The sequence below is a fragment of the Betta splendens genome, chromosome 9, assembly GCF_900634795.4.
Source record: "Betta splendens chromosome 9, fBetSpl5.4, whole genome shotgun sequence".
Taxonomy (NCBI): domain Eukaryota; kingdom Metazoa; phylum Chordata; class Actinopteri; order Anabantiformes; family Osphronemidae; genus Betta; species Betta splendens.
In genome coordinates, this window is record NC_040889.2 from 4,200,523 (window position 1) to 4,222,873 (window position 22,351).

Genomic DNA, 22,351 nt, shown 5'->3' on the forward strand with positions numbered 1-22,351 from the left:
CTTTTATTTTAAAGACCAACTTACCTCAATTCCTGTACGCATATGTCTTTTTGTCGATCACTTGACCGGCGCTGACTTGACAGCGCTTTCCATTTCCTCAAAGTGACGTCAGAAAGGAGGAACAGATTTGATTGCATTCGCAGCTGCGTAGCAACCTGCTTTGTGTGGAAACGTCCATCCACATATTTTACAGATCAGAACAGGCATGATAACCGAGGGCGGGGCCGGCCCTCAGCTGTCAGTGGGAATTCCCTTAAGGAGTCACCTTGCACTTTGACACCGATAAAAACGATCCACCCACAGTTTCGAGATATTTTTAGATTTTAGAAGATTTTGAGATTAATATAACATGCTACAGGAAAGATAATGCTCTGATCATTCGTCACACAAAAACCCAACTAAATATTGTTGTGCAATTTCTTTAAATGCCACTGGAGGACAGTAGAGTCAAAGTAAACGGGGCTCTTTTAAAACATAGGCGATGAACAGAGATATTTTATTTTGAGGTTATGATGTGTAGCATCACACAATATTACTACAGTTAGTTCACAACTGAAAACATAAATTTCGTGTGAGTAATAATGTAGTTTAGAGTGTCATGGTCCACTTTTGTTCTACTGTTTCAGTGAAATAACTGTCACAATAATCTAATAACCGCTCCTGGTGAACAACAAGTTCAACAAGAGCAACTTTATTCCCATCAAAGTCCCTTTAACACCCACGAAACACCAAAATACCTCTGTACCTCTAGACTGAGGCGACTTGGAACATCTGGAGTCTTCTTGAGGAATAGCCTCAAGTACTCATGTACCTTAGGGAATATGAAAACCAAAATAAAACAAGGTAGCCCGCACCCACTCAAAAGATTATTTTTAACATCTTCTCCCTTATTAGATTTCACCTCACAACTTTTCCAGATTTCCCCCTTTCTTACCCCCCCTACTATGCATTCATGTGTTATCTGGGAAAACCTGCTTCCCATTATGAAAGTCTACAAGGTGCAACTGGTGAATTAAAAGTCACGACTTTATTTGTCTTGGACTCAAATGCACATTGATTTGGAATCGCATGGAAAAATCGACAACAAAAGTCAATTTTATAAAACGAAATAACACTTGGATACACCGAACTCACCACAATGAAACTCAAATATCAGAGCATTACGCGAGTACCTGAATGCAGCACCGGTGTTAAGCCCCTCGTCTCCTCGCCGCAGACAGATGAGATGGAAACACTTCAAACACAAGTTGAAGTTGCTGATGTTTCCGAGCTTTTGCAGGATTAGTCGTTGGACAGAAACAATTATCTGGCGTGTATTTGGTATTTTGCTGAAGATGCAGAATCATTTAAATGTTCAGGTACCACCGTTTTTAAATTAAAGCCCGTTTAATAGCTTGGATATCTTGAAAGGACTGGCCATCCGCATAAAATAAACAGTGGACCAGCGGAACATCACCAGAGGTTTGTGTATCTCCCTCTTCGATATGTTTCCCACCACCCTCCTCCTCGCGTCGCTCGGCGTCTTTGCGCACCTGGACACCTTTACGCACGGGTGCCAGCTCCCGACCGAGTGGCGTCCGCTGAGCGAGGGCTGCCGGGCAGAGTTGGCCGAGATCATCCTGTACGCCCGCGTCCTGGCGATCCACCGGGAGCCTCTAGGCGGCGGAGCAGGGAACCTGTACAACTCTCTGCCCTTCGGGCTCGGCTATGGGTACGAGGGCGCGGAGGAAGGCTTGCTGTACTCCGCGGAGGTGGAGCTGTTGTGCGACCAGGCCTGGGGCAGCATGCTGGAGGTGCCTTGTGGGTCCAGGCTGAACCTTACAGGGCTGGGCTACCTGTCATGTCAGTCCCACACCGTGATGGAGAACTACTCCTATTTCTTCTTCCTCAGGTGAGACGCATGGAACACTTTTGTCCACACCAAAGTTTTCAACCATCTTTGAGATTTCTGATTCCGACTCCCACTGCTCATGTCGCCCGCAGGATGGATGATAACTACAACATCCTGCCGCACGGTGTCAACTTTCAAGATGCCATCTTCGCAGACACGGCTGAGAACAGGCGCACGTTTTCCAGCCTTTTCCAGTTTTCCAACTGCACCCAAGGCAACCAACCATTCCACACCTTCAGCCCCGAGTGGGACACCCAGGAGGACAGTCGGGTAAGTCATCTCTCTGAGTCGATCACACACACATGATCATGAATGAGGAACAGACACTTGTTCCACATTCAGGTCTAGACCCTGCATCATGATAGGATAGTTGGTTGCCATAGAGATGCTTGCTGTTTCCTTGAAGAAAAAAAGCCAGCTCTAACAAGTTGGCTCGATTTCCCTCGCCACTTGTAGAACCTCATTACTTTGTGAAAAAAACAAGCCTAAAAATGTGTGTGTGTAAGATTCAATATTTTCATGTTTCTAGCAGATAAAAGCAAATCCAGTGCAATCTTGTTACCATGGAGATAACAAATTAAGGCTAATTGGAACTGTGATGGGGGGCTAACAAACATTTTTGTAATACCTACGCTTCACAACTCAAATCTGCTGTGTTATAAAGTAGGGGAAAAAGTGAGAAAGCAGAGTGGAGTTTTGGTTTGTGTGTGTGTGTGTGTGTGTGTGTGTCTATAAGCATCTAATGCTGAGCTGAGTTGTGACTCTGCTGACAGGAATGTGGCGAGGATCAGTAGAAACACAGATGCCCTCCGGCACAGTGCAGCGCTACAAGCACACGCACACACACACACACACACACACACACACACACACACACACACACACACACACACACACACACACACACGCACGTTGTGATCTTCAAAAAAAAAAAAAAACATAGCAAGAATACTCACGTACGCAGTCGATCGATCACACTCCTAATTAAACTCCAGCATGCAGTTGGTCCCTGCGCGATCATGTCCCAGAGAGTTCATAGATCAAAGCGGCTACCGATTGGTTGAAGTCCAGCTCCTTAGGCAGACAAGATTCTGGCTTCTGCAGAGATCAAAGGTCAAATAGCAGAGCTCCACATTGTTGACAGGCAGGAGTTTGATAGTGTGTCCGTATGATGCTTCGATCTATCAGTTTGAGGCCTGTTCCAATATGTTATCTCTATTTATTGTCCATCCTCAAACTGCACAGTTCTCCAAAAATCCCACAGTGCAGGGGTCTGATATCATCATCTATCTGCCTTAGTGACTGACTATCAGGTTCTGGCCTCAGATCTAAGGTCAAAGGTCACTCAGGAACAGCGTTAAAGCTTATTCCGTAAACGTGCACTTGCATGCACAGATCTCAACCTTTAGGCAGAGCAGGACAATAAACAGGTGTTTCAGCGCTGGAATTTATGGAGAAGGCGGAAAAGCAAAGTCCTTCTCCTCTCTCATCTCGTCTGTTAGTCATCTGCTTCCCTGCCTTTTTGAACTTTCTCTCCCCTAGATTCCCATCTGGTTTGTTTAGGCTGCCAAAGACAAACAAGATCCTGTTTCCTGATAATAATAATAATTGTAAACCCGAATTCTGAGTTTTAGATCTTGAAAGGAGCCAAAAGGACCCAACACATCCCTCAGCAGAGTCAAAAACACGAAGCGTCCCCTACGGGCCCCCTCGCCGTAGAAGTGGTGTGCTGCTGGTTTGAAATGGTCGTGGGAACGCAGCAGCCCTCCAGGAAGAAAGACTCGCGCCACTTTACTGCCAGAACCTTCAATTAGCTCCTCTTATCAGCCGTCCTCATAGGCAGAGACTCCTGTTAGCCCACTTAAATACCATTCACTAAAATAACAGTTACAGTTATAAAAGAAAGAGACAAATCCTCCAAATGTTTTCTCTATCATTTCATTTCCAAACATTTTCGACAAGCGTTCTGACTCACATTAACCCTTTACGTGGAGGCTCAGAGACAAGGAGTCGGCCTGTTTCACTCAGAGGCCTGAAACAATCAGTTTGTGTGTCTCCTGCTTTTGTTGTGTCTTCTTTGTCTTCTCCTTTTCTTTCCTTTGTGTGCATAAAATAGAAAAATCTGGAGGAAAAGGAGAATGCTTTGATATTAACAGAGGACACTGAGACTCTGTGTGTGTTCCGTTGTTGCAGGGACTCACACTCTCAATAAAAGACTAATCAGAGCTTGCAGAAATAAATGAGTCAGTTCATGAGGTCGCGTCTCCCTCGAGCTGTTTAGCTCCTCTTGTTTACAGCTTTAGTCACTTTCTCCCTTTGTCCTCCTCTTTATTTCTTCGCCAGTCTATTCTCTAACTATGAGTCATGTAAATACAGTCTGGTCCAGAACAACCCAGACTGCACCATCTGCATGGTGCAGACGTTTCAGCCTTAATGTCTCACATCTTGTGTGGTAGAAACAGGAGAAATGGGCCAGCTTAAGAATTTGAGTGTTTTCTTTCTTTTCTTCCAGGATGTAGTATGGAAATTTATCAACTAAATTGAATTTACCTGCAGAGGCACAACATCTACAACCTATGCATCACCTAAAGGTTTCTCCTTGTAATAATGAGACGTTAGGAGTTTTTTTTTTTAAATCAGGACAGCTGGAGGAAATGTCTTCGTCCTGACTTAAGAATCTGAAGCCTTGACACCCCTTTTTCATTACCACTTGTTAAAAACTGTAAAAGTATCTGTAGTCGTGACTTTGCGAACATTTTGCACACACGTGTTTAAGTGTATCGTCCCCCTTAAATAATGTTGACACAGTTGATCCTCAGCAGCATGTGGGTAACACACGGATGTTTTGACAGGTGGCGTGTGTGTGTGTGTGTGTGTGTGTGTGTGTGTGTGTGTGTGTGTGTGTGTGTGTGTGTGTGTGTGTGTGTGTGTGTGTGTGTGTGTGTGTGTGTGTGTGTGTCCCATTGAGAGTCTTCCTATGAGCATGAGAAAGGGTTTGAACCATGCAACAAAACGGTATGTTATCTGGATTTGGACTTTAGTTTAAGGAAGAAGGTCTTTAAGGGTCAAGGCATATTTTCTCACCTGTCTCTAGAGGATGCCGGCGATGCAGAAGATGAGCGCTCAGCCCATGAATGCACAGATTTCCCCTGGTTTGTGTGTTACTCGGGCGAAGGCATTCGTTCTTGGACACACACACACAGAATGTCCCTGCAGTGACAGCGGTGACCCCTGTGACCCCTGCTGCTCCAGGCCCGTGCCGCTCTACCACCGGACATTAAAATGCTTGACCCTTGTTGTCAGGGAGGGATGCGAGGCCTGTGGGTGATACATGACGTGTTCCTCTGGTTTTTTTAGAAACCTAGTAAGGAGCCGGTGGGGATAAATGTAAATGATGAGGGTCAGGGCCTCTGCTTTATTCCTTCATCCTCCCTCACCATCCAACTGTGTCCAGTTTTGCAGAGCAGAATGAGCTGAGAGCAATAGAGACAAAACAGCAGCGTGGTGATTAAAGGTGGTGTTTATTTTAACGTTTCGCTGATAGGGTGGTGGGAAAGCCACATCACCAGTGCTCCCACACCACACGACCAGCAGATGAGATGGCAACTGGTGATTTACAACAGCTTGGGTTTGAAAAACAAGCCCTGCCTTAGCTAACTGCGCCCACTCTCTCCATCTCTACCCACCACCCCCCTCCCTTCCTCCAGCTGCTGTGCTCCTCGGTGCAGGCGGCGCTGTTCGAGGAGGAGGAGCGAAGTCGCGCGCTGCGGGAGCGCCTGGCGGCGGCGGAGAGGCGGAACCGGCAGCTGAAGGAGCGCGTGCGCAAGGCCAAGCGCTCGCTGAGGAGCGCCCGCAAGGCCGCGCAGGGCGCCGAGCGGGAGGCGCGGGAGCTGCAGGAGAGGCTGCGGGCCGCGGAGCGACAGGCGGGGCGCCACCTCAACGCCATCACGCAGGAGGAAGCGCCACCGGGCCACTACACAAGCACGGCAACGCGTCACAGGATGAAACTCTAACTGACCCTACCCGCCTGGACCTGGCAACCCCCGGACTGAACGCTTCCTCTGGAGACCGAGAGACTGCTGGGCGGTCTGTAAGCAACTGGCACATGCTGTATTAATAGGCACACATATAATGTAATATTCTCCATAGTTTCTCAGCATGAGATTTTTCGTGTTTGACGTGATCACGTTGGATATGCGAGCAATGCGGAGTTACGCTATTGGAGAGAAAATATTAAGTCATTATTCTCTGTTTTTTAAGTAACTGAAAAGTATAAACGCATAACAAAAATAAACTGAACATAAATGACAAAAAATGAATTTGAAAAATTTGAAAGGCATCAATTTCTGGGTGGCAAAGTGCAAAAACGTGGTGCCTCATGGGAAAGTAGTATAAGCAAAAGGAAACCACCAGTGTTTTTAAGCTGGACTTCTTCCATATGCTAAAATGTTGTGTACTGTAAAATCAGTGAAACTGATGAATCACCGCAGGCCTTTTCTATATTCTGGCCAGTCATTTACAACTTAAATTTTCAGCTATACCTGCATACGCAGTTTAGATTGGACGAACATCAGTGTGAATGTGACAATGTTTTTGAAAAAGAATATTAAAATCTGGGTCACTGGAGAGCAAAAAACAAACAGTCACACACACACACACGCGCACGCACACACACACACACACACACACACACACACACACACACACACACACACACAGCTCCAAAAAGCATCATGCAGCAATTGTAAAAGGAGGTTAAGGTCAGAGGAGGCACTGTACGTGCTTATGTGTAGTACCAGTGTGTGTGTGTCTGTGTGTCTGGTCCATCAAGTGACTGGAATGTGTTTTGCAGCCGTGTTCTGACCAGCAGGATGCCGATGAAATCGTCCTCTAATACAGTCTGGAAAAAAACAGCTCTGGAGGGAGGCGAGCTACCGCCACATCACGAGACCACAGCCAATAAAACGAAAACAAATCACCCAAATGTGGGGCAGGGGTGGCGCATGGGCGAGGATGCAGGGAGGCAAACATGGATCTAATTATCGAAAACTCTGCCGCACTGACTGACTCATATAGTGAAGACTTGTCATTGTTATTCATTAGCTGCTACCCGAAAAAAAAAAAAAACACTGTTTAGCTTTGTTAAAATGTAATAACTACACACTTTTCAATATGAAGCAAGTGTTAACTTGAGGAAGTACTAGTTATTATTAATGTACATGATTAGCTGTTGCTGGCATCAGGGTTCTGCTCCCTTTGTGTTCCTGTCCAGCCGGCGTCCATTAACATTTACTAAGATTTTTAAATCTTTTGTATATACTAGAATCTTTTCACTTTAGCTTCAGAAGCCTTAAAAGTATTGAGTGGTGAGGTAGCAGTGCTGCAACCTTGCTTTTGTTCGTTCCAGCCATTTTAGCATCATACGTAACATCACACACCCCCCTGCTGCTTGGATTCAGAAACATCTTGGCAGTGACACAGGTGGTTTTGCACGTTCACATTCTGCAGCATCCTCCATCAAATCCCTGGAATCAGCAGAACAGAATATGCTGCAACACAGTGACTCAAGACAATGTGTCACTTCAGGGGAGTAGGAGAGAGAGAGCAGAGAATGGGCTGAGAAGTCCTGAATTAAAGATGGAGAAATCTAGTCAACAAGCAATGTTCTGTATCTGTTCTGCAGCCCAGGCGTCAAAGAGATGGGGAAAACTTTTCCACTTTCCACTGAAGACCTCTAGTGTATGTGTGTGTGATTCAGGAGGATGAATAATTTTCAATAGGCTATCACGTTGGAAGTGTGTGCATGAACGCATGACTTAGGACCACAGGATGCCTCAGTAGGCCAAACTCTGCTAATAAAAGGCCAATATTACCACAGCTAATCCGTCACAAGCAAATACGAGGCTTCGGGCCAACGCCACTCACTCGGTCACTGCCGCCACTCGACTATGAATTAAAAGTGAACTTTCAAAGCGTGATTAGTTTGGAGGAGGAGAAAAAATGTGCAATAGCTTATTAAGATGTAAGGCAAAAGGGGGCGAACAAGGGCAGAAAGTCGCCCACAGTTCTTCTGTCTTGTATTCATACAGTGTGTCACCTCCCGCTGATTGTTCCTCGCTCTTGTGTTCGGAGCCAGTGGAGGGTGAAATTCCGATATGGCACCAACGCGCATTAGGTCACTGGAGCAAACACACTCCTATTTACTAAACGAAATCTGCTCATGGTATATTTCCACTTCAACAAAAAACTATCACCAAGTCAATTAAAAAGCCAGTTGTTCCCAAAGGTCCATTCATCTTAAGAGGAATAAGAGATAACGCTCCCCTTTCTTTTTAAACTCAGACCCCTCAGTATTCTCTACTTCTCCACGTAATTACTACAAGCATCAGTCTGCCTCTTTTTCATTCTTTGTTTATTGGGAGAAGTGCTTCATTCATTGTATTGAACCAATTTTCTCAGTCCCTCTCGGCGTGAGACTTGATTTAAAGCAGAGAGAAAACCTCCAGAGTGTGAAGTTCAAGAGGTTGATAGAAGCAGCGCCGGTGAAGAGCCTCTGTGGTTTGACGTGCAAGCACAATGCCTTAAGGCATAAATAGAGCAAATTGAGTGTGGACAAATATATACTGTACATAGAGAGCGAGAGAGTGTGGGAGTTTTGCCAACAGGAAACCACAGATTTTCAAAATAAAAGCAAAAGTGGCCTCTTTAGCCTTTTTCCATGAGTTTCTTTCTGAGATTTATGTAGAAATGTTGGCACATAAGTACAAAAGAATCTGTAGAGAGGGAAACGAACATCTACAAACAAAATGCTAACATATCACAACATGCTAACAAATGTTACATGTCTTCTGATTGTTAAACATCTGCTCTACATAGAACACTAGGCTAAAGGTCACTCAGTGGTTGCAATGTTGCAATGTACAAAAGTGTTAGCAAAAATGCTGTTAATAAAACAGACCCATCTTTTATCCATGTTACGTACACACGCACACAAATTAACGGCTCATGTGACAGTCTTTCAGAATTTATTCCAGGAGAAAAAGACAAATGAAACACAATCAAGTCGCTTCCGGCCTGTGTTGTCATGGTAACTTTGATATGTGCACATGATTGTCGAAGGCATCCGATATACAAGCCCCATAACAGAAAAAAGTCCTCCTCGTCCTCATCGCAGCACGGCACAGGGGAGTGCAGCAGGCGGCGCCCGCTCAGACACCCGGGGTGTCGCCAACATGACGACAGGTGCACAGGATGAGAGTTAGTGGTGGTCACATGCAAAGAGTAAACAGAGCCGGCTGAGTCAGCTGACACCCACAGGGAAACACTGTGTCTCGCTTCAGTCCAGTTGAATTTAAAGGGCGTCTACTGATGGATAAAAAGAGAAGTGGGGTATAAATCTGTGCCCTGCCCTGGACTCCGGCATCTCAGCCTGTGCATGTCTTTACATAATACAGAGATACGAACATCATACAAGTGCATATAAGAGAATGCAAACACTCATGGTAAAATTGATTTCTTGAAGCACTTCTTTTTTTTGTTAAAACATGCTTGTGTTTTCATATATTTTTTTTCTCCTTCTTAGAAAAAGTTCTGTGGAGTGTGAGCTCAAAGTGTGGGAGGGTGGGGGGGGGTCAGATGAGAACAGCTCATTGCTGCCTCGTGTCCCGTAACAGTGTGTTTCTGAGCGTCGGTCACAGCTTTGGATTTCTTCCTGTACAAATGGCAAAAAAAACGTAAGCCTGAGTTTAGTATGAGACAGTTTTCTCTCAAAGTCGGACTGACACTGAGGAGGGCGATGCAACACGGATGGAGGTTAAGGGTGGGGAGGGGGGAATCAGCTGTTTCAGAAAAAACACATGAAACATTCCATAAAAAAATACAATCAACTTCCCTCAATGCTCTTCGCCCCTAACGCGCACACGCACACACACACCCCTGTCGACTAACACTTTGCATGCACAGCAAAACATTCAGAAGTATTATCTCATTAATGCTCGTTCATATTCACAATCTATTTACAGCGCAGTAGCATCTTGATGGGGAGAGAAGGTCCACTCAAACATGTCGCAAACAAGAAACACACCCGAGGACGATCACAGCGCAACGAAGCCTCTCTCGCAACATAGCTCGTCTAATATTCATATTCATTACAGACTCATCATTAATCTGGGGTTCAGTGTTTCGTACTTAGAATATTCTATTCCCCAAAAGCACAACCTTTATTTTCATGCAACTACAGTACACAGCACCCGCTGTTTCCCTCGAGTCTCCTGATTCCGCTGACAACACACTTTGAAACAGTTCAAAAATGCATAGCATTAAATGAGCACGTGTACGTGGTTACAGCAAACGACCGGATTAAGGTGATTCATGGAATAAAGCCCTTGAATGCGTGAACATTTCCCTTAGTAACACACAGATTACGACGAGGACTGACTAGAGAGTGTTTGGTACAGATCAACACAATAATTATAGACTTCTGAGAGCTCAACTGTAAAGTCGTGCAGTGTGACGCACACAGCTATTGTAATTAAGTAGGAACATTAAGCCGTGTGACCGCATTGACACATACGCATAAAAAAACAAACAAACACAAACCTCCACTAACCGCCTTTCGCTTACACACCCTTCCTCTTTCGACTCCATCTAAAGCCACCGCGGCTGGAGCAGCTGCTGGGACATTGCGCATAAAGTCAGCGCAACGTTCTCAGCCATGTTCGCCGACGTTCGTTGTCGCATAGAGATGCTTAAATCAAAACAGGCAAATATGTGCAGCTTAACACACAGAATGACGCAATGAGCCAGGAGCTGTTTGTTTACTTAGAGTTTGACTGTGGCCTATTTTAAATTAAACAAACCACTGAATAATTTGCATTTTTTTAAAGCACCACTCACAGTACGCACAGTAGATAATAAAAGAGGTGAATAACTTTTTTTCCAGATTAATTTGCAGTTAGAGTTCAGCCCTTAGATTTACTCTGTTTGTATCCTAATAAGTTTTATGCTTCTGATCCAAATTGTCCCTATACTGTAAATCTTTTTTGGCTCCACTCCACAATAAAGGGATCTGTAGCATTGCATCTAATAAAGCCATGAGAGTCTGATATGTGTGAGTGAGCAGCAAACGCAGTGAACATCTACCTCTACTGTAGGTCCAAAAGGCCATTATCTCATCAAGGAGAAAGGACGTGAACTTTAGTTATGCAGTTTAAAAAAAAGCCTCAAGCTGTTAATGACTTCCCACACAAGACCTATTTTCTACTTAATTGGTTCTTTTAATTAAGGGATCGTGTGAAAACATCCAAGCAGCACTAAGAAATAAAACATATTGTGTGACATGTCCAAAACTCAGTGTTTGGTGGTGTAATGCATATGGATGCTAACGTCTTAACCACAGCGACAGAAAAAAAAATACCATGAAATCAAGGTCTAGAAGACGGTACGGCTGCAGTTTTCCCTGAGCACCTCTGAACTGGGAGCAGCTGGACGATCATGGCTTCATTAGAGGAGGCGGGAGGAACAACGGGCAGGAAGCAGCATCTCCATTGCGCCCTATGTCCTGACACTGTGTTCGCTCCGCCTTGGTTTGGAAGTTAAATGGCAAGTTACCGTCAGTCGCTAATATTCTGACCCGGAGGCAGCTTTCCGGTGAACACGCATCACTAAGATGTCCTAGATTTGCATGTTTCATAAAATAACCTGTACGTGCGTCCCTTAAAGGGTCATTGTTATAAAAGTTATATGAAATAACAAAAATTAGAAACAAATCAAAACCTTTCCAACAGTAAACAAGCTGTACAACAACACTGACATCCACTGTGTTATATATATATATATATATATATATATATATATATATATATATTTTGTGTTTATCGCTTTCTGATAAACACAAGTGGTGGTAAGTGTTTTAAAACTTAACAGACTCTCTGTGCAAAAAAGATAAAGCGCTTGCTCATGTGTTTACATCTCAACAGTCGTGTGGTACTTTTAAAGCACTTCTTAAAGCATGAGCGGACAAAAGAGCCCGCGCAGACACAGGAAACTTAAAGGTGCCATGTGTAGTGTTTTCGCAGGGGCGAACCGGTTCTTTTGGTTTGAGCACAAGTGATTGGAGTCAGTAGCCAGTTTGCTGCATTTTACACACCAGTCAGAGCGGACTGGGAGGGAAAGCTCGACTGTTTTAAGACCCAAGTGACCGTTATACTACTAAGAGAATGCAGTAAAAGGCGACTGAGCATCTTTACTGTGCGTTCATTTACAATAGTTGTACCGAAATAGCAGTATCAGTCTGACATTGATATGCTTTCCAAGGTTACACATACCACCTTTAAAGTTTCAAATAAAACAAAATTGCAAAAAAGTGACGCAGGAAAGACCAGATTAAAGAGGGAAGTGGATGTTGATGGACACAATAACGTTGTTGCCATCGGCCCACTGTGAACCATGGCAGGTTGAGCTCCGAGCAGGCGCCCCCGGCCCGTTGCCGCGGCGATGAATCAGCCGGCCGTATGGGAGGGGGTGCTACGCAGCGGCGTGGTGCAGTGGGGCGGAGGCAAAGTCCTCTGCTCCCCCGGGAGCAGGGCGGGGGACTGGCTGGGCGGCACCAAGGAGGAGGGACGGAGGAGGGACGGAGGGTCTTCTTCCTCCCCCGTCGCCCTCCGCTCTCTCTTCAGAGCGCCGTGGCCTCCCAGCTGGTCCCCCGCGGGACCTGGCGTCACTTGGTCTCGGCGAGCACCGGGGCTGGGACCGCCGGGGGATGCGGCCGACTCAGCTCTGCGCCGGCGGCTGGGGAGGAGGCCGCGGACGCCAGGCTGCAGGGCGTCACCGGTGCGTTTACACCTGAGACACAAGACGCGGGGGCTCAGTCGCCAGCATATTGCAGTATTTGTGCGGGCGGCTGACGCATACTCACATTCCTTGCGTGGAGCTGCTACGTTGTTGTCTGTGGAAGAGGTTTTGCCGGCCGCCGCGTTGCTCTGGCTCGGCGGCGGGCCCGCGTTTTGGCTCTGGCCTTGGGTCGGCGTCGGCGTCTGCATCTGCGTCTGGCCGGGCCCGGCTGGCGGGTTGGAGGCGTTGACGCTGCTTCCCATGCTGCTGCCCAGCTGCAGCCGCCTCATGTGCCGGACCACGGCGGTGGCATTGAACGCTTGCTGGGGAGGGGATCAGGACACGATGAGCAAATAAAGACAGAAAGTTTGTGATCATAAAAGTTTGCTGGCGAGAGATGGGATTTTAACATTGCATTGTGTTTATTTTATGAACATCTGGATCTGTTGGTGTCAGAACAGCAGGGGGTAAAACTAATGAATCTTACACTTGTGATGGGTTTTCATTACTAACATGCTTTACTAGTCTTTTTTTCAACATTTCATTTATCTTGAGTGAGTTCAGTAACACTTTTTTAGCATCCTTGAACACAATGAGAACAAGGCAGTAAACGCGACTCACCCTCCATTTGCTCTTGGCAAAGTTCTTTTTTATCTGCCTGCTGACTGACTCATGGATGTTCTTGCAAAGCGCCGTATCCCCTGCGATCCTGATGCGATCACACACAAATAGAAGAAGGTCACGTTCTCAGCTGACTCTACATAACAAGCTACATCGATCAGGTTATTATCCGCTGACATGGTGGGGCGCGGGTTCTCACCAGGGGTGTCTGAGTGCCTGCTCGCAGGTGAAGCGTTTCACGGGGTCCTTTTCCATCAGGCTGCCGATGAAATCCTTGGCTGAGAAAGAAAGGAGCAATAAACACAATACTTTTAAACAGTTCAAGGGCTGATTTAGTCGGATCCAACCGCGTTATATGAATTCACAGAGGAGTATAAAGGCTGAAAACAAACGTCTTTGGCAAGCCATCTGAACATTTGTTCAGATATTTCAGTCTGGAATGGCCGCGTGTGTGCCTTAAAAAAACAATTCTGCCAGAGAAATCTTTTGTTTTGACAAAGCTGCGCCTTTATTTCGATTTACGAGACTCTTACAGAACAGCACAAAGCCGCGGATCGCTGATGTTTAGTGGAAAAACACTGATGGGGGAAAACAGTAAATGCTCCCATGAAAAGACAACACGCTCACACTGGACTGGAGGAAGCGCAGACTCACCAGAGTCCGATATGTCATCCCAGTACGGCGCATCGAACTCGTAGTCGGCCTTCAGGATCTGCTCGAAGAGCTTGGAGTCGTTCTCGTCGTAGAACGGCGGGTAGCCGCACAGCCTGCAGACGAGGAGATTCATTCATCCATTTTTTCCCCACTCGTTACCAGCCTTTATTTGACGTAATAAATAATAAATAATGTCTATTCTTTGTTTTTGTTGCTATGCACAAGAGAATATAAATGAACATGATCTTTAGTTCACTGACTCAAGAGATGCTAATTTGACAAGAACGTCATCCGCGCCTCATTTGCCAAGTTCTAGATGCTCATAAAAACTCATTAAAATGCCGTTCTCCATCGATACACACAGACACACGCTCGCTGTCGGCGGATCACCAACGGGTGGGTGGGGGCTTCAGATGACGACAGAACAGCGTCTCGTTTGTTTTTCCTCCCCTATTTCCAGCTTGGCTAAAGGTCCCGCTGTCACTCAGGCCATTCACTAAACATACAAGCACGCACACACACCTGGGTGGAAGGAAGGAAGGTTCCAGCTGGTGCGAAGACGCGCTTCTCTTTTATTTTTCCTGCCCTTAAAAGTCGTCCTGTAGCACACACACGGGGTCCCAGGTGATTATCATGGCTGATTACCTGATCTTTCCACCTGAGCAGCAGCTAAAAGCTAACAAGGCCTGAGTCCGGACACTAATTGCGCTAATTGCCAGCAGGGAGAGTCCCCTTCTCTTTGCAGGAACACACACATGCACGCCCATGTGCACGAGGACCAGTATATCAGAAGATTGTTTCATTTTTTTAGATTCACATGCAGTTTGGGGATTGTGCTTGAGGGAGGCATGATGCACACAGATTGAAAACAGCGGCTGTGACAGGAAACCTTGGGTTCAAGGTGCCATCAGCTACTTGATGGCACCTCCGGCCTTCCATTGCATCACGACAGAAGAACTAAAAAGGACTAGGTAATGCAGAAAGCTTGGAAAAGTTTACACAAGCCTGCTCTGTTCAACTCCCATGCACTGCCTTCCATTAACCTGGCGCTGACCCTCGACCCCTGACCCCGGAGGCGACCTCACGCTCAAGTGCTCAAGATAAGAGTGCACATAAATAAACAGACTGAAGCAGGAGCGCGCACACGCACACACGCACACACACACACACACACACACACACACACACACACACACACACACACACACACACACACACCTTTAGCTATCGGCTTTAGAGTTCGAGATGGTTCCACGCATCCAGTAAATCTGTTTCACTCCTTTGAGGAGTATTTGTTTACTATTGTTTCGAATCGTGTGACGCGGCAGAAAAAATGTGCTTACAGGATGTAGGCGATCACGCCGATGGACCAGCAGTCCACTGCTTTGCTGTACGGCTTCTGAGCGAGAACCTCTGGAGCTGAAAGACAAAGAGGTGGTTAGTCTTCTGTTTCTTGTCGACTTTCCAACACAAAAGGTACAAATCATAACATCATAACAAATATACCTGACATCAGAGAGACTAATGGTGACATAAAAGCCAGCCAATACCTTGAAAAAGACTTCACGTCATTGATTAGGTTTAGAATTGACAGTAGTAGTAGTATTTAATATACTGTAGCTCCACTTAGAGCAATATATTTTCTGTTGCCAAATCTCCACTGTCCTAACCATCCTAGCCCTAAAGTGTCAACCAGTAGACGACTCTTCCATTTCTCTGTTATATCTCAACAGCTGTCGCTTTTGTCGTCGATTGTATTTTGCTGAAAGGTGCATCTTGCCAATATCCGCAGCTGAATGCATTGAAAGTGTGCATTCGCTTATACTCGAAGCGAGTAAGTTATACCTCGGAGGCGGGTTAGAGGCCCAAGCCCGGAGTTTCCTAGAGACGTTCAGTGAATACGAATGTCAGAAATGGCCCAATTTTTTTCCCTACGCTGAATTAAAAATATGTACGTGGTGACAGATTCTACAGCCGACACTCAGAACAGAATGCATCGACTCTGCCGATGGGGAAATGTCTGTCAGGGACTGATAAGCGTGATTTGTGTGTGAGCGAGCTTGTGTGTATGCACAATGCTCCGTATCAAAACGGTGTCAGATGGACTGCTTTAATTTTTTATCCGCTTTGTTGGATGCGTGCCTGCAGAAATCCGAGTACTGTAAAACACGGGTCGGGTGGATCACGCAGCCGAGCATCAGCATAAATTAAAAACCGACATGAACACAACATCAATACATGGTTCATTAAAGCATCCCCTCAAGGCAGTAAGTGCCAAACTAGTCACAGCTATTAAAATACAAAGAAGTTTTAAATCCAAAGTGCCTGGAGGTAAATAAACACCATGTTTTTTTAACTGACCAACTTACCCACATATCCTGGTGTGCCGCAGGCGGTGGACATGACATCACCACTGCCCTCCATCTTGGAGAGGCCAAAGTCACTGATCATGATCTTTGACTCATCTTGAGGATTAAAATACAACAGGTTCTCTGGCTGGAGACACACAAAGAAAAGAAAAAAACATTTAGTTCACGCGTCCCAATCGCCAGTCAACAGTCCCCAAATGACCCATAATGCAATGCATGCCTGAAGTCGCTGCAGTAAGTAAAGTAAGAGTGGCATTGACAAACAAGCAGCTTGTGACGCACTGTAGGAGGGCGTTACCTTCAGGTCTCGGTGCACGATGCCCATTCTGTGCAGGTAGTTCACGGCGTCCAGGACTTGCCGGATCAAGGTGCTCGCGTCCTTCTCCGTGTAGAATCCCTTTTCCACGATGCGGTCAAACAGCTCGCCACCGGACACCCTGCAGGATGCGCACACAAACTGTCAGCACGCGGCAACAGGCCCTTGAGGATCTGACCTGTCCTCATATAAACATAAGGATTTTCAAATGATCAGGAAATACGCTGAGTTTATTGCCTGAGTTAAAACTCAGGCAATAAAGTCTATTTCATTTCTGAGATCGCTTTATAATCTCTTTTTCTGTTCTCACTGTTTCTCAAGTATAACTGATCTATTCAAAGGCAACAGTAGAAAGAAGCTTAAGATTAGTGAGCACAGTAAAGAAATAAGAAGCAAGACTAAATAGAAAGGCATGGTGAGTATACGTTTATTTTCATTCTCTCTTTCACGTTTTGTAACTTCCAGTAGCACAGAGTAACTTGTCCAGGTGTCCATGAACATGTACAGGTGGGACGTGGCTCGTCACCTGCTCTACAAACTCATAGCTCCCCCTGCTGGAGGCTAACACCCCCACTCCAACCTCTAATACCATCCAAGATGAACCTGCACATGTTAATGTAGAAAGATAAACAATAAATTCATAGGCAGGATATGACTAATGTTAATTCTAGTAGTAATAGCAAAAGTGTGCATGTTCACACTCAAGCAAGAAGGCACAGACGAACCAGCTTAGAGTTGAAGTCTAAGTATTTGAAAAGAGAATCGGCATAAATTGCTAATCGCCCTCACCTCAGAGAGGCCGGCGACTTGTTCAGGTTTCCAGAGGCGGCGGTGTCAGGGAGCACATGCAGACACACACGCTCACTCACAGCCAAAGGCAGCTCAGCCACCAGGCTGCACAGTTGCGTAAGCCTTTTGTGGAGGGAGACCTTGGCAGTCACACACACTCACACTGACATTACATTATTTTGTGATCGCGACACCCAACCTCCCATGCAAAAAACCTCCCATGAAAAACAAGATGCGAATGGTGGTACCATTCTACCGCTACCGCAGTAGTTTTACACTATTTCGCCTTATATTACTATTATAGAATCTCCATTCCTCTCTTCAATGGCGGGGGGGGTGTCAGAGGAGCAGAGAGTCCGGCCAAGTCCTGCCAGAGCTGTTGAGCGCTGCGGTGATTCATTGCCACCAGGGGAGGGAAAGCCCTCGGCTGTCGAAGGACATATGCGCACCTGCAGTTTGTGTTCTCTGAAGCACTTGAAACCTTCATTTAGCACCATGACCCTTCGAACTGTAAGAAACTCGCTTCGCACTCGCTAATAAATAAATAAACAAATAAATAAATACAATACAATACACAAGAGCTGACTTCGAGGCACAGGATGATGAAGTTGGTGCCTCATTTTCATGTGCACCTGGTGTTAAAAGCTTATCAAGACACAGACAGGCTCCCAGGCGCTAAGCAATGACATATTGATGATGATTCAGACCAAACAGACAATAATCATTATATATAACAACATTTGTCTCAGTATTCATCCATCCCCAGCCGCCTGTTTGTTTTTTTTTTAATCCCAGCTACCAGTCTATCGCCTTGTCCTTTCTGATCTGCCTGCCTGAGCAGACAGAGGCTGGGCCTGGAGTGTGCTTTAAAAAAGTACTTTCTGATCTGGAGGGCTTTTGCTCGACACGGCCCGCTACGCCTGACTCCAGCCAAGCAGTACCACCCCACGGGTTTTATCTAGAACCTGCTCACATTTCTATTTGTTGCGACTGCACGCTGTTTACAGGTGAACGGACAGGCCTCGCTCCCAAACCCTCTGTGCCCGTCGGCGTCCGCCTCACATTTGTCATGTCATTTGCTAATATGTAATTCACAGCAATCGATACAAAGCCCCCCCCCCACCCCACCCCACGGCACTTGGCGGGCATCAACTGTCAACATGGCGCGGTCTGATTAGCTCCCCGCAGTCGAGCTTATGTAAGATAAGCTATGATGAATGGGAATGAAGGAAGCGCTGTCAGATAGCATCGATCCGCCATGCTGCATGTGCACAGCAAAAAAAAAAAAAATCCTGCCTCCCAAATGAGATTTCTCCCAGCTGAAAAGAAGCAAACCGATGTCTCATTTAAAGCGCGTAATCATGACAAATGCGGTGACTAGGTAATTCATACGAATTCACGTACTGTAGGAGAAAACCCTTTTGCTGCAGCTCTGCAGAGGTTAAAGAGCCATAACCCTAATGTGAAAGGTGGAAATTCAAAACAGGATTTGGATCATTATCCAAAAATGTTGCCCAAGTAAGATCAGCTTGTAAACAGATCCTGCCTGACTGAACGGACCCCCGAAACTGACAAACCGCTAACAAACCAGCTTGTGCGCACTTTAAATTTGGAAACGCAACAGCAAATCTCTTAGGCCGATGACGCCGCCTGCTGCGCTTCTCCAGGATGCTGTAACCCAGATGCTACCTTTGACCCTGTAACTATGACAACTAACCCATAATTCATGAGCAGATGGTACCTGGGGGAAAAACACACACACACACGAGGAGCCGACGTGCAGGAGATGACGGAGATGGAAATAAGGTGCGAGAGGAGAGGACAGAAAGCACTGAGGTGAGAGAGGCGGAGGGCAGATGGTGTGACGGGGGAGAGACAAACAGGGTCTTTCCTGTTATTGTCTCTGCCACGAGTCAATAAAATGGGAGACATCTTTTCCAGGTTAAATCATTCACCAGCTTCAGAACTACAGTACTGTCAAAACGTACTGCATCATCTTGAGGAGTATGAGGGTTTATTCACTGGGAAAACCTGTGAAAATGAAACAAGCACCTAAGACATTTTATCGTCTCGCCAAACAGTTTCTTCAATTTAAAAACAGTCTAAATGCAATTCAAGCTCTGAGCGGTAACTCTACTCTGCCTCGAAGCGCTCAGCTGTTTCGCCGACACGTTCCCTCCGTGTTCCCTCCTTGTGTGACCTTCAGCTGCAAAGTAACCAACGCTCGGCGTCGGCCCGGAGCAGGAAACAGCAATATCAGTAACCGGGTTATTCATGGCAACATGAAACGCAGGCAAAGGTTAAAGCCAAAGGTAAACGGCTTACACGGAGTAAGACCCTTGACTGGAGTCTGGCCAGCGGGAGGATTTCAGGTGATGTAACACGCAGCTCTGTCAAAGTTTGAGTGGCTTAAAGGCAAATAAAGACGATAAAGACACGGGCCGATTAATTTCCCCAAACAGCAGATACGCTATAGTATTACTTATACCATGCATTTACTCATTCGTACCATTAAATATCAAATATGTCAGATGAGATTTTCTGTCTCGGATTAGATCTGGCACAGTAACCCATTTAAGATGCAGCTTTTATTTTGTATTTGCATTTCATTTTGAAAATCCCACTGGTGTCAAAAACAAAAAACTACAACAAAAACAGATTCAGGTCACAGGTGAGAAGTAAAAGGACCGAACACGTGGCGGATGAATGTACAATCTGCTGACATCTGATTGTAAACATGGCCACCGTTGTGTAATCCACAACTGACTTCCACCTGATCTTGACTGATATGTTTCCGACAAGGACGCCAAACGGGCAGACGAGCGCCGCCGCGGCCTACGTAAGCAGCGCTGACCTCGCTGTGGGTATAGGTTATTGACTGTGTGCGGGAGGACAGGTTAAATGCTAAAAACGCAGTCGTAGACAATGTGTGACTCACAGCTGCATGATCAGGTAGAGGTGGTCGGGGCTCTCGTAGATGTCCTCCAGTGCCACGATGTTCTCGTGCTTGATTCTGCAAAACAAAAGGCAGACCATTAGTGGGGCTTTGGCGTCTTTCGAAGCGGCACCGGGATTTAGGCCGCTGACGAAAACCCATTAGCAGAACTAAATCACTTAATAGGCAATTAATCTATCTGGCGTTTCAAGCTCAAGCTACACCTTCTTTGCTTCATTGTTGAAGCAACAGATGTGGTAACATTTGAACATGCCACACACACACACACACACACACACACACACACACACACACACGCTCTGGTCCAGGATTCTCCACGGTCTCCATGGCGATCGGGGTGTTTTCTACTACATTTGTCATTGCGGCACCTTGGAGAATTTAATTATGAAGCGAGATTATTTTCACAAACGCACACGTATTGTACAGTCACGCACAGCAGGTGAGCTTCGAATGCTCATCGTGGAGTGCGTAATCCCCGTGACGGCGGGCAGAGACACGCACAGACACACACGCACGCACGCACTTGACTGAAACAAACAGTCAAAGAGCGTTTAGGTGCATTCAGAAAAGAAAAAAAAAACCTTCCTACACATTTCATGCTGCGGGTATTCATTCATGGTCCTCCCTTGTGTTTGTCATGTGTTGCTACTGTTACCACGGTTACCACTCCGAAGCGACATCCCTAACATTTCACCTTTCCAACTCTGAGCCCAGCGATATGGTTTTTCTTCCATTTTGCAAAGACATTCCTGATGATGATTCCCTATTACTTTGTTTCTTACTATGTTTCTCCGCCAGAGTCTTTTTCCTTTTACACATTCTGTGATGATTTTGTCAGTCCTTTCACCCTTTGCCGCCCGCTGAGTTTCTAGAAGCCTCTGGTTTGTCCATCCGGGAAGAACAGAAATAGGTATAAAGGAGGCAGCCGAGTTCCTTTCACAGCTGACCCCGGCATCTCACACTGCACAGGCTGGTCGATACTGCCGGGCTGCTAAGTGATGCTCTCATTTGTTTACAGTAATGACACTCATTTGTAAATGAATGTCCGCGTCTCTCCTTCATTACGGGAGCTGATTCTAATGCTCCCTAATGCTTTGCATTTAAAAACATAATGCATCTGTATTGCATGGAGCAGCTAATGGGTCCTTTATATTTAATATAGAAAAACATTTTATTTCGCTCTTGACTAATGTGATCGTCAGGAATATTCACGTAGACATGTTTAACTTTAACGTTCCTTCAGCGGTTTGTTTATTATGAATCCCAGCGTGCAAGGACTTTCCATGTTAGAATTCTACCAAATGGGCAATAAAGGGCATCACACGCTGGCAGCATATGACGTGTGTCCAAACACCTGTGCATAATACCAGCTGATGTGGACCAGAGTTGCAGACTCTGTGCCTCAAGCATCCTAAGATAACCAGTAAAGTAAATCCAATAACTCAAATGTTCATTAATTTATCTGCAAACCTACAAAGATGCGTGAATTCAGGCATCGTTGTCGCTTGGTCTGCAGATGTGACTGAGTGAGTGAGTTGTTGTGCACACTGTAGCACAGGCGTTTCAGTCGTGATATACATATGCCGGATAGGTGGGCTGTGGATCGTGACCTGGGGGCTGGGGATTTGGAGGGGGGGCTGTCGTGATGAAAGGAAAAGAGACGAGATGCACAGTTGCCCCGGTAACCGGGAATTAGGAGCCATGTGCTTGTGTGTGTGTGTGTGTTATAGCACTCACTTTCTCAGCACAGCGATCTCGTTCTCAATGCTACTCTCCTTCCCCTTTAGAGCCTTTTTGGGGATGCACTTCACCGCAAACATCCGTCCTGTCAGCTTCTCCTGGGCCAGCACCACCTCTGAAAACGCTCCCCTGTGAACACATAAGTCAGAGTATTCAGAAGAATGTCAACTTCTGGATTCTCAAGA

The 22,351-nt window shown here is 46.0% G+C and overlaps 2 protein-coding genes across 3 annotated transcripts in view; one reads left to right on the forward strand and one right to left on the reverse strand.

The window, feature by feature from the left end:
• Positions 1 to 1,202: 1,202 nt before the first annotated feature.
• ccdc3a (coiled-coil domain containing 3a) lies at positions 1,203 to 6,205 on the forward strand. Its single transcript, XM_029160503.3, has 3 exons — positions 1,203 to 1,891; positions 1,984 to 2,161; positions 5,599 to 6,205. Exons 1-3 carry the CDS (start codon positions 1,485 to 1,487, stop codon positions 5,902 to 5,904), a joined length of 891 nt encoding a protein of 296 aa, XP_029016336.1. The 5' UTR covers positions 1,203 to 1,484; the 3' UTR covers positions 5,905 to 6,205.
• Positions 6,206 to 8,899: 2,694 nt separating this feature from the next.
• The window catches only part of camk1da (calcium/calmodulin-dependent protein kinase 1Da), a 25,648-nt gene continuing 12,196 nt past the window's right edge, over positions 8,900 to 22,351 (reverse strand). Inside the window, exons 2-12 of one of the 2 annotated variants that reach the window (XR_003786782.3) lie at positions 22,164 to 22,295; positions 20,409 to 20,483; positions 16,664 to 16,802; positions 16,366 to 16,492; positions 15,340 to 15,415; positions 13,997 to 14,109; positions 13,542 to 13,620; positions 13,343 to 13,430; positions 12,807 to 13,044; positions 10,490 to 12,733; positions 8,900 to 9,602 (exon numbers count right to left, since the gene is read on the reverse strand). Coding sequence is in view for 1 of the 2 variants with exons in the window: in XM_029160455.3 (XP_029016288.1) it covers positions 12,609 to 12,733; positions 12,807 to 13,044; positions 13,343 to 13,430; positions 13,542 to 13,620; positions 13,997 to 14,109; positions 15,340 to 15,415; positions 16,366 to 16,492; positions 16,664 to 16,802; positions 20,409 to 20,483; positions 22,164 to 22,295 (1,192 nt within the window). In the remaining variant the exon portion in view is untranslated. Of the gene's footprint in view, positions 12,734 to 12,806; positions 13,045 to 13,342; positions 13,431 to 13,541; positions 13,621 to 13,996; positions 14,110 to 15,339; positions 15,416 to 16,365; positions 16,493 to 16,663; positions 16,803 to 20,408; positions 20,484 to 22,163; positions 22,296 to 22,351 lie in introns of both variants that reach the window. The other variant, XM_029160455.3, reaches the window with a different exon arrangement.